Below are 11,670 nucleotides of genomic sequence, written 5' to 3'. Positions count from 1 at the left end.
AGAGCACCTGCCCACGGCCAGGCGTAGCAGTCGAGCTGGCCTTGTCGCCACCGGGGCATCACTCTGCGACGGAGACACGGGCTGTGCGTTTGTCTTCGGGCCTCGTTTGTCCTCGGCCAACGGTCCCGCTTTGTTCTCCTTTAATGGCCTCTGGGTGCGTCCCACCCAATTACCTGTTAGATTTCTCTGATGCTGGACACTGTACCCTAGACCAAGTCTTGCTCGTAGCAGCCCCGTCACAGGGCCCTGATACAAATCCTGGACGTTTGAATACGATCCAGCCAATCCTGGGTGCGGGGACATCACTCTAAGAGTGGACAAGAGGCTGTGCCTATACTGGAGGATTTAGAGACTTCCATTTTTCTTTCGCTGTAGGCCCTTCTTCAGAAGCTTGAGAAAGCGTGGAGGGGCCATCTGGGAGGAGGCTGCCCTCTGAGAGCTGCTCAGCTTTGGGCTCTGGATCTGGAAACTTGGGTTTTGCTTCAAACTTGTTTCTTCCCAATAGTCATATCTTCCCGAGGGCCCCCAGTACACTTTTTTTTTCCTGCTGTTTTTTCCTGTATGGCATTTATCTAGTTGTACTGTAGAAAACCACTTTACATGTCTGTCTCTACTAGATTGATTGCAGGTTTCTCACAGGCAGTTACTTAGTGGAGCAGGATTCTGGGGAGGGGCAGACGAGAAAGAGGGAGTAAAGGGTATAGTACAAGGTTTGGCTCTTAGTAGATGCTGAGTATTTGTTTAATGAATGAAAAAGAAGAATGCTTTCTTCTTATGTTAAAGGGTGCCCCTGAAAGATTACAGCTGGTATGGGCCTTCTACAGAGCTAGACCAGGCCAGGATGGCTGTATCACTATCAGCAGCTAAAACTCTGGCCTTTCAGGGTACACAGGAACAAGAGATTATGATGATGGAGCCAAAGGAAGAGGAACTGTCTTGGGAGTATGAAGCTGGGCTACCTGGGAACCACTCTACCAGTCAGGAGATCTTCCGCCAGCACTTCAGGCAACTCTGCTACCAGGAGAATCCCGGTCCCCAGGAGGCCCTAAGCCAAATACAGATACTCTGCTGTGAGTGACTGAGGCCAGAGAGACACACCAAGGAGGAGATCCTGGAGTTACTGGTGCTAGAACAATTCCTGACTATCCTGCCTGAGGAGCTCCAGTCCTGGGTGCAGGGACATCACCCTAAGAGTGAAGAAGAGGCTATAATTGTACTGGAGGGTTTAGAGAAAGGATTTGAACCAGGACTGCAGGTGGGAAGTGGGATTTGATCTGTTGTGGGAGCCAGATCAGATGACGTTCAGGCTGGACAGAGGGGCAGCAGTAGGGGGAGTTACCAAGTTCAACCTCTCTCAGGCCAGGTAGAGCAGTTAGTTTGTGTTTCTGTCTCTGTCTTTTCTGCCCTCAAGCCCTGAATGAGAAAGAGACTCTAGCTCCTCTTCCTTTCCTTGTGCTGACTCTGAGAAGGCTCTCTTAAGTCTCCTTGGAAGCTCAGGTCCCACATAAAAAAGCAGTGCCTGATCACTTCCAGGTCCCAGGCCCTGCACTTGGACCTGCACAGGAAGAGCTGTGGGAGAAGAAGGCATCTCTGGGAGCAGTCCAGGAGGCACGAGGCACTAAGCACCCAGCACCAGCCCAAGAAGACTCAGCTCAGGTGTGAATCTCAAGAGACCCAACCTTTCCCAGAGAGTGGTGAGGAGCAGGATTCTGTGGGGAGAGAGGGAGAGGAGGAGAGTATAAAGGGCACATAGTAGGTGCTCACATGTTTGATATCATCATCATGGCCTTACCGTTTTTACCTCTTAGGTGAGAGACAGCCTGGTTCACCACCCATAATTTAATTAATCTGAGGATTAATTAAATTTACATCGTATTTGGCCATAAAGCCTGGCCAGCATCTCTTAGCTTTAGAGAGCCCTAAAGCAGGACTGGGAAATATTTCACTCATTTTCTGCCTCGTCATGTCCACTGCTCTTGCCTCCTTCTACTCCATAATAGCTCTGCCCCAAGCTAGAGGTCAGCCTTGAGATCCTTTTCTTTTAGCTTCCGCATGCCTCCCAAACACACTTTTTAAGCTGTAAGGCACTCTTATGTAAGACAATCTGTCATCACCTTTATCTACCACCTGCTCCCCATCCATACAGTCCTATTTGAAACTTTTATGTCTGTATTTACCTTCCCCCCTTCAGATTTACTGCGAAAACTTCCTTCTCAGCTTGCATACATCTCCACCAACATCCTATCCTCTCCTCTATCCCAGTGGCAAACACTAGAGTTAGAGACAATAGACTTAGAGCTTCAGGACTATGACATGTCTTCTGACCTTTGTAACATCATGAACTTTAGTGAAAATGTGAATATGTTGCTAATCAGGAAGATTCTATTTAGTATTTGGTTTTACACCACCAAACAAAAGCATTTGAAAAAATGGAATTCTTATTAGCAAGTAAATGTGAAAATTAGAAATGGAGGATTAATCTTAGAATCTGTCCCCAAAGTATGTTTTTACCTCCCAATTCTCCTTTTCTCCTTGCCTTTTTTCCAGGCTTTTTCTCATTTCATTTGCTTCTGTTTAGTAAACCTCTATTCATTTATCAACTTGATACTTTACTTTTAAAAAGAAGCTAGCTATTGTGTAACTTTGTTTTATAGCAAGCGTATTTCAGATTTCTTTGATCTGTTGTGGGAGCCAAATCAATGAAGTTCGCACTGGACAGAGGGGCAGCAGTAGGGGGAGTTGCCAAGTTCAAACCTCTCTCAGGCCAAGTAGAGCATTTAGTTTGCATTTCTGTCTCTCTTTTCTGCCCTCAAGCCCTGAATGGGAAAGAGACTCTAGCACCTCTTCTTTCCCTGTGCTGACTCTGAGGAGGCTCTCTGAGGTCTCCTTGGAAGCTTAGGTCCCACATAAGCATTTAACCTAGAAAAAAGTACATTTTTAAAAATCAAATGATCTTGAGTTATCTTAAAGAAGTTTCTTTTTGTTCTCCTTAGACAATAGGGGGTGTTACAGACAAGTAAAATATAAAATGTGTTAAAGACATTTAAAAACAAAAAGGCAGAGCACTCTTTTCTTCCTTTCTTAAGGAGCAGGTCAAAGGGAGAGGCAGAAAGCACCAAGCAGATAGGAAGCAGGGAGCTGGCAGTCCTCTCTTCAATAAAGGAAGCAGCTGCATGAGGATCCTCTCCAGTGGCTGTAGATCTATGGGGCAGGGAAATGAATGGGAAGAGGTGAAGAGTTTCTACCTTCAGTAACATCTCTTTACCCTAACACTAATGATTTTTTTCTTTATTATTTTTCCCTTCCTTCACAACATCAGGTGACCACTCTCTAATTCCTTGAAAATATTACTTTTTCTCTTATTTTTTAAGAGTGAATCCTAAAAAGACTCTGCTTTGAAACTTATTTTATTTTCCAAGTAACACTTCTTTAGTGTTTCATTATGGAAAAATTAGATAAGCAGGGATAAAATTAAAAAGAAGAAACCATCTCCCCTGCATAATCCCATCACCAAGAGATAGCTATGGGTAATAACTGCATCTAAGTAAATATCCTTGTGGAATATACCAATATTTATAAAGCAAGTGTATTTCACAGGGCCTCCAAAGCCCTGCAGTTTCAGGTTTAGCCTAACTTCTTAAAAGTACATATACAAATGTTAACCTTGCAAAAGACAGGAAATTTTCCCCAGGCTAAAGTCTGTGTTGTAAGATAAAGAATTGTAGCACAGCAAGGTTGCTGGCTCAAGGACAGACAAGTTACTGATGATATGTAAAGATACTGGGAAATTTCTATAGGGAAAAACAGTGTTTCTTAAGATCAAGCTTTTGTTGGTGGATCGACTTAACCTTTTGCAAATTGCATTATGGAATGTCACATTGCTTGTTTTACTGATGTTACTAGCCTCTATTTTTAAAATTGTTAAATTATACTTAGCTAAAACCCCACCTATGTTCTTTTCCTGTAACTTCTGGTCTGGAGAGTAAATGTGGGGCGAGAACCCCAATTCGTGGTTAATTTCCCAAAAGAAGGAATGCCTCTCTCGAGGGTTCTGGGAGATTAACCCCTTTGGGGTCTCTCACTGCTCAGAAGAGGTGGGCTTTGAGTAATCTTTTTGTGGCTCCATCACCCAGGGGAAAAGAGGTGACATATCTGTGTGAGGCAAAGCAACAATCCTTCCAGTCTTTGTCATATGTATAGCAAATATTTTCTAAGCTTTTGTTCTCATTCCAGAAATGTAAATCCTAATTTACATCATTTCTCCACATATCCAGAACAGATATAGTTACATTTTCCATCAATTATTGCAGAAGATGGCCCAGAGCCCAAGGACAATGGATCTTTGTCACAACCACCCACAACAGAAGTGGAATCACAGGTATTCTCAGGAAAACTCTCCACTGAAACCTCTACATTTGAAGCTACCTCTGAAGTTGAGGGCACCTTAGAACAGCAGCAGAGAAATCCCAAAGCAGAGACACTGAGGTGGAAAAGTTTCAGGCAGATGTCTGTCACCCATAAGAAAACTCTCACAGGGAAAAAAGACCATGAATGTAGTGAATGTGGTAAGGCCTTTGTTTATAACTCACACCTTGTAATCCACCAGAGAACATTCTGGAGAGAAACCCTGGAAGTGTAGTGACTGTGGGAAAACTTTCGATCAGAACTCAAACCTCATTCAGCACCAGAGAATTCATATAGGAGAAAAACCGTACAAATGTACTGAATGTGGGAAGGCCTTCAGGTTGGGTGCTCATCTTGTTTACCGTAAGATGATTCATTCAGGAGAGAAGCCCTATGAGTATAATGAGTGCAGGAAGACTTGTAGTCAAAGCTCCTATCTAAGTTAGCATCTGAGAATTCATAGTGGAGAGAAACCTTTTATAGGTAAAGGATGTGGGAAAGCTTACAGATGGAATTCAGAGCTTATTAGACATCAGAGAGTTCATGCCAGAAAAGAGCCTTCCCAATGTATTAAAGGTGAGAAAATCTCCAGACAGACTTGTACTTCTGTCTGATCTACTTTAGGACTAGATCCCATAAAAGTTATAAGCACCTTAAGGTTTTTCCTGTGTTTTTCTTGATTTAGGAAAAACTGGCTAGTAGTTCCACCTGCAGATCATCACTCTGTGTCCTTTGATTAAGATGACTGTATCAATTAGGAGGCCTTTGGCTGCATATAAAGGCCATGCTGCTTCTTTCTAGCATGACCTTGGGCAAGATTCTGTGCTGCCCAGTTTGCCCACCAGTAAGACAGGGATAGTAATGCCTATTTCATTAGCATTGTGAGCCTGGTGCAGAGCAGCTGCTCAGGTAGTGGTTATATTATCTACTGTGACCAGGTCTTTAGTCCTGGCCTATCTCAGACCCATACTGGTCTGCCTCCTCAGATGGGGTCATATCTGCATGTGTCCAGGCAGGAGACGGAAACCACACTAGTAATTTGAGCAAGGAAAGTTTAATATAAAGAAGCATTAATTAGTAAAAGGGGATTATCTGCTAAAGGTGGTAAAGAGATCTCTAAAGAATATAGGAATAGCAGAATGGGGGATAGCTCCTACCTCTAGGGCTGAGGAAGAATACTCAAGGACAAAGCCAACTTAGAGGAGGACACCCCTCCACCCTGACCAAGACTGAAATTCGCACCTCATTTGGACAGGGTATGGCTGCTCCTGTGGTGTGCTAGAACCAGTCTATACAGGTTTTCAAGAGCCAATTTTGCATATTTCTTCCCAAATCTGCATTGAAATTAGCCATAGTGGGAATATTCACCATGGAAATCAGTGACAAATCAGGGATGTTTTTGTTTTTGAGCTAGTTGTTAAATATCTACCAACACAATACTGACTATGGCCCACTGGATGGTGAAGTTCACTGAGGTTCAGCAGGCCAAGGCTGACGAGCAGGAAGCTTGAGGTACCAGTGGAACTCACTAGAGGGTGGTGCTACTGGGTCTCCTGCACACCACTGGCAACCGCACTGTAGGGTTGTAGATGGAAAAAAAAACTAAACTAGAATACCTCCAGTGCCATTTACTGTCAAAGCCTAACATTGTGCCAGCTGGCAAAGGGGAAGCATTTACAGATCCAGCTCCAATGTCATAAAGTAGGACAAAGAATGTGGATTTGGAGCTAGGAGGCAAGAAATTGATAAGTGGCCCATGTTTCAAGCTCATTTCCACTTCCGGACCTCTGTCCATGTTCTCTATCCACCCTGCCTAAATGCTTTCCCCCCCAGATAGTTATATAAGTCACTCCCTTTGTCTAGATCTCTGTTAAAAGTCACCTCCTTGAGAAGCCTTCCCTGACTCTAACATACAAGTTTATTTTTCACATAAATGTCCAAAGGTAAGCAGGTCGTTGGCAAACTATAGCCCAGGAGGGAGAGAAGCCCTATGAGTATAATGAGTGCAGGAAGACTTGTAGTCAAAGCTCCTATCTAAGTTAGCATCTGAGAATTCATAGTGGAGAGAAACCTTTTATAGGTAAAGGATGTGGGAAAGCTTACAGATGGAATTCAGAGCTTATTAGACATCAGAGAGTTCATGCCAGAAAAGAGCCTTCCCAATGTATTAAAGGTGAGAAAATCTCCAGACAGACTTGTACTTCTGTCTGATCTACTTTAGGACTAGATCCCATAAAAGTTATAAGCACCTTAAGGTTTTTCCTGTGTTTTTTTTTTTTTTGTCTTTTTGTCTTTTTCCGTGTCCGGCAACGGATCGCAACCCTCAGTGTTGCCCCCGCACCGGACCGGGGACCGGCAACGGGATTGCAACCCTCAGTGCTGCTCCCGCGCCTCGCTCAGCCAGTGAGCGGGAACCGGTCTGTATGTGGGATCCGAACCCTCGGACGGGAGCGCCGCCACGCTTCCCAAGTGGCGCACTTATCCAGTGCGCCACCGGGCCGGCCCTCAAGGCCTATTTTTGTATGGCCCACAAGCTAAGAATGGTTTTTACATGTTTAAGTGTTATTTAAAAAGAATATGTGACAGAGACTATGTAGTCCACGAACACTAAAATATTTACTATCTGGCCCTTTACAGAAAAAGTTTGCCAAGCCCTGGTCTAGGAGCAAGTTCAGTTTAGATTCACCAGATATTTCAGGAACCCACATACCTTCCTTCCATCTTGCACTTCCGTCCCCTAGGCTAGGATGTTTTTGTCTGCGTAGTGAATCTCATTACTATGTCCATATTCCAGCTCACAGGAAAAATCGAAGTAATAGTCACAAGGACATGTGATTTCCCTTCCAGCAAGTGTCATGAAATGTGGCCCAATCCTTGGTGAGAACTTGATTATGTGGCCACATGAATCTTCCAGGGAGGCTGGGAAACACCTGTAGCAGGATGGCCATTTGCCCAGTTAAAACACTGTGGAGGAGAGAACAAATTTGAGAAGACAATGAGCAGCCTCCCACCCCATGAAACATCTCATTCCTGCAACCTAGTGCTGCTCATTGACCAGAAAAGGAGAGTTCTGGTCCCAGAAAGAGGAAAACAGGATTCTGAGAAGCAGAGGATGAGGACAAGAGGTCAAGGGTATGGATTAGAGCTCTGGCTTTGCTGGTGGTCTCTCCAGAAATAGCCGTCGTTCTGTCTGTAGTGCCCTGTATTCATCAGTCTGAGGAGAACTGAAGCCAGAAAAATATTTAATAGGCAAAATACTGACCTGAAACCATCTCTTTTGACTTTTGTATTACTCCATTTTCTGTTGCTAATAACAAAATACCTGAAACTGGGTAATTTATAAAGGAACAAAATTTATTTCTTACAGTTTTGGAGGCTAGGAAGGCCATGGTCCAGGGAGTGCTCTGGTGAGGGCCTTCAGGATGGGGACTCCCTACAGAGTCCTCTGGCAACACAGGGTATCACATGGCAAGAGAAAACTAAACTCATTTGCCTTCCATATAAAGCCATCAGAACCACTCCCATTACTCCATCCGTGAATGGATCAATCCATTTGCAAGGTCACAGTCCTCATAATCTAATCACTTCTTTAAGGCCCCACCTTTCAAATACCGTAGTCAGATTTCCCACCCTCAGCACTGTTACAATGGAGATCAAGCTGTAAAGAGTTTTGTGGGGATATTCAATCCACAGTAACTTTGTTAGTGTAAAGGAAGCTGTTCCAACAGCAGATGTTCTGTGTGCTTAGTTTGATTGTGTTACAGGAATTAGTTCCTTATCCTTCAGGGAGTCCTAGGAGTTAAAGGCACCATGATCATATGATAATAATCTGTTCCTATTTCTGTGTGTACAAGTGCCATGCTCATATGTGCATTTTGGAATTCACTCTGATAGCAGGATATACCCAGCTCTGCAGCTGAATAAGCAAAAGAACTTGAACCTGCTAATAAAATTGTGGTCTTTCGTCCACAGCAAGAGACAAAAAGAAACAGATTGTTCCTAGTCTCAGGATCCTGATGGGCAACATAGGGATGCCATATAAATACCCTAAATAGAGATTTCATAACAAATACACTGAAGTGAATACTGGTGATCAGGTGTGAAGGAAGTGGATACCCAGGTGCTTTGAAGGGAGACTATCAGGGCTGGAAATATAGATCATCTTCTGCCTAACACATGCAGAGTTTCTTGTCTATTCAGCTACACATCTGGGGAAGGCTCTCTTATGAAAGGGAAATGCAAAGTGCACATGTCAGCAGGGTACTTTGATACCCACAGGAAGAGAAAAATATGTTTGTGCAAATTTCAGTCGATTCCTATTTCTTTCTCTCCACCAGAAAAATCTCAGAAGTAAGAAAGGGCAAGAAGCAAGATAACCCTGCCTGGAATGAAGATGTGGACTGTTGGAGCTGTTGTTGGGGACTTGAAGGGACTTGCAGACTGAGCCAAGGAGTTTGGGCATTTGGTAGAGGAAGAGCCTCTTCCCGCCCCATCTTCCTGCTGCCAAGTCTCTCTTGTACCATGGTTCCCTAGGTGTGGCCACTGAGTAGTGCAGCCCCTTCTGAAATTGCCCTGTGAGGACAGACTGGCTCGGGGGTTGGATAGGGTGGAAAGAGCACAATAGTTCTTTCCTAGAACATCTTTAAAAGGGAAGAGCATTTTCTGTTCTGCTCAGGCGGTATCTGCTGAGCAGAAGTCTGTACCGTCTTCACCTAACGAGCACACAGTGCTAATAGTTGGTAGAACCCATATAAGCAGTAGGAATCACTTCAGCAATAATGTGTGGCTTCTTGGGGCAGGCAGCAAGTGCAAATCCCAGATCCAGTACTTACTAGCTGTACTGACCTTGTATTAGTTTGCTCCGGCTGCCATAATAAAAGTACTGCCATAATAAAGACTGGGTGGCTTAAACAACAGAAATTTATTTTTTCACAATTCTGGAGGCTAGAAGTCTAAGATCAAAGCGTCAGCAGGATTGGTTTCTTCTGAGACCTCTCCCCTTGGCTAGTAGGTGGTCATCTCCCTGTGTCTTCACATGGCCTTTCCTCTCCATATCTGTGTCCTAATTTCCTCTTATAAGGATGCCTGTCATACTGGATTGGGTTCATCCTAATAACTTCTTTTTAACTTAATTACCTCTTTAAAGACCCTGTCTCCAAATTAAGCCACATTCTGAGGTACTGGGGGTTAGGATTTCAACATGAATTTTGTGGCACAGACACAATTCAGCCCATAACACCTTGGACAAGTCTCTCTCCTGAGTCAGCCTTCTCTGTAAAAGGAAACGATAGTATCTATCTATAGGTAATAAATGGAGATTAAAGGCAGTAATGCCTAGCCCAATGACAGAAACAGGTCAGTCAGTGTTTAAAAAATGTTAACTTATAGGGCCAAGCCCGTGGTGCACTCGGGAGAGTGCGGCGCTGGGAGCGCAGCAATGCTCCCGCCACTGGTTCGGATCCTATATAGGAATGGCCGGTGTGCTCACTGGCTGAGCGCAGTGTGGGCGACACCACACCAAGGGTTGCAATCCCCTTACTGGTCACGAAAAAGACAAAAATAAATAAATAAATAAATAAAATTTTAAAAAATAATAAAAAATGTTAACTTATATTATTAATATGAAATTGCTGAAAGGCAGCAGTGTCCCAAGTGTGTCTTAATATTCCAGAATCTAAAAAACCACCCAGGGAATAGGTTAAGTAGAGAAGGAAAATAGTATTTGATAAGCATCTCATACATGCCCAGTCTTTGACATTCCTGTTCATAAGGGAGTGGTTTCTTCCACCTGCTTTCATATGGAAGGGAAGGAGTCTGGCAGGTATGGGGATCCAAACCCTTGACCTTAGTGTTATCAGCACCACACTCAGCCAATTGAGCAAACCAGCCAGTCCTGGAAGAGAAGCCTTAAATCTTGTGGTGGATGCTGTTGTATGCTGTCAGGAGTGCTGCCTGCTGACACCTGTCCCTCTCCAGGAGTTACCCTAGGCTATAGAGAGCTGCTTTAGCCAAGCTTATGTCCCCTCCTAGGAGCAGCCCACATCTAATCTGTGGGGCTGCTGGGGGAGCATGAGAAAAGGGGATGGGTTCAAAGGCCTGGCCACCTTGCTTCAATGGGAACCATCTCTGAAAGATCTTTGCAGACTTCTTTTGTGGGGTGGATGGAGGCTTCATTACTTAATTTCTCCTTCTACCATCCTGTAGCCCCTTTTCTCACAGGTGTTCCCGAAAGCATTCCCCCAATAAACTTCTTGCATACACTCTGTTTCAAAGTCTGTATTCCAGGGATCTCAACCTTTGAAAATTTGGCAGCATCAAATAAGCAGAGTAAAGAGATGTGAACTGGGGGGAAAGTAAAAATTGCCTGGACTTTTAAGTCACTAATTTGTAGAAAAAGCTATCCCTACCTGCCTTTCTGTTCTCTTGTCTGTCATGCATCAGTGTATTCATAGATTTTTATGTCCGTGTAGCAAATTCCAAGTGCCTGTTATGTACCAGGCACTGGGGAAATCACAGTGAGAAAGACAGTCCTTTCCCCAGAGAAGTTTACTACTGAGTGAGGGGTGGGAGGTGGGGGAACAAGTAACAAGGAATTACCATACATTGAGGTGAGTCCTGACAAGAGGCTGCTGTGAGAGCACAACTGAGAGAAGGTACAATCCAAGCTCAATATTTAAAGATAGGATAGTCAGCGACAAAGAGGGGAGGAGAGGAGAGGGAAAAGGAGAGGGTTTCCAGGCAGAAGGTACCGCACATGCAAAGGCCAGAAAGCGTGAAACATCTTTTTTGTTGTATCAGTTGTATAGAGTGCGAGGAACAAAGAAGCATTAGATGAGGCTGGAGAGATGAACTGAAGTTTAGCAGATGGCGTGGCCTTGTAGGCCACATAAAGAATTTGGAACTTTTTTATTTTTATTTTATTATTATTTTATTTTATTTTATTATTTTTTTTTTTTAAAGATGACCTGTAAGGGGATCTCAACCCTTGGCTTGGTGGTGTCAGCACCACACTCACCCAGTGAGCCAACCGGCCATCCCTATATAGGGATCCGAACCCATGGCCTTGGTGTTATCAGCACCACACTCCCAAGTGAGCCATGGGCTGGTCCAGAATTCCGGACTTTTAAGAGCAGTGGGGAGCTATTACTGGGGAGTGACACCATCAGTTGTTCAGTTGTGTACTTCAGAAAGATCACTTAAGCAGCAGTGTGGAAGTGAAAACAAACTTATTAAGGAGGCTGTTGCAGTATCTCCCGAGTAATATGG

The 11,670-nt window shown here is 44.0% G+C and overlaps 2 protein-coding genes across 2 annotated transcripts in view; one reads left to right on the top strand and one right to left on the bottom strand.

The window, feature by feature from the left end:
- Positions 1 to 611: 611 nt before the first annotated feature.
- ZNF232 (zinc finger protein 232) lies at positions 612 to 8,822 on the top strand. Its single transcript, XM_008570109.1, is given in 5 exon segments — positions 612 to 1,255; positions 1,534 to 1,622; positions 1,657 to 1,694; positions 4,275 to 4,378; positions 8,742 to 8,822. Coding segments are annotated over 5 exon segments (684 nt in total). The 5' UTR covers positions 612 to 841; the 3' UTR covers positions 8,781 to 8,822.
- The window catches only part of ZFP3 (ZFP3 zinc finger protein), a 31,279-nt gene continuing 22,558 nt past the window's right edge, over positions 2,950 to 11,670 (bottom strand). The window contains exons 2-3 of the transcript XR_550315.1: positions 7,119 to 7,368; positions 2,950 to 3,201 (exon numbers count right to left, since the gene is read on the bottom strand). The gene's annotated coding sequence lies outside the window, so the exon portion shown is untranslated. The remainder of the gene's footprint in view (positions 3,202 to 7,118; positions 7,369 to 11,670) is intronic.

The sequence above is a fragment of the Galeopterus variegatus genome, unplaced genomic scaffold (genome assembly GCF_000696425.1).
Source record: "Galeopterus variegatus unplaced genomic scaffold, G_variegatus-3.0.2 Scaffold569, whole genome shotgun sequence".
Classification (NCBI taxonomy): domain Eukaryota; kingdom Metazoa; phylum Chordata; class Mammalia; order Dermoptera; family Cynocephalidae; genus Galeopterus; species Galeopterus variegatus.
The sequence above is the reverse complement of the archived record's forward strand: the minus strand, read 5'-3'. Positions and strand labels throughout refer to the sequence as shown.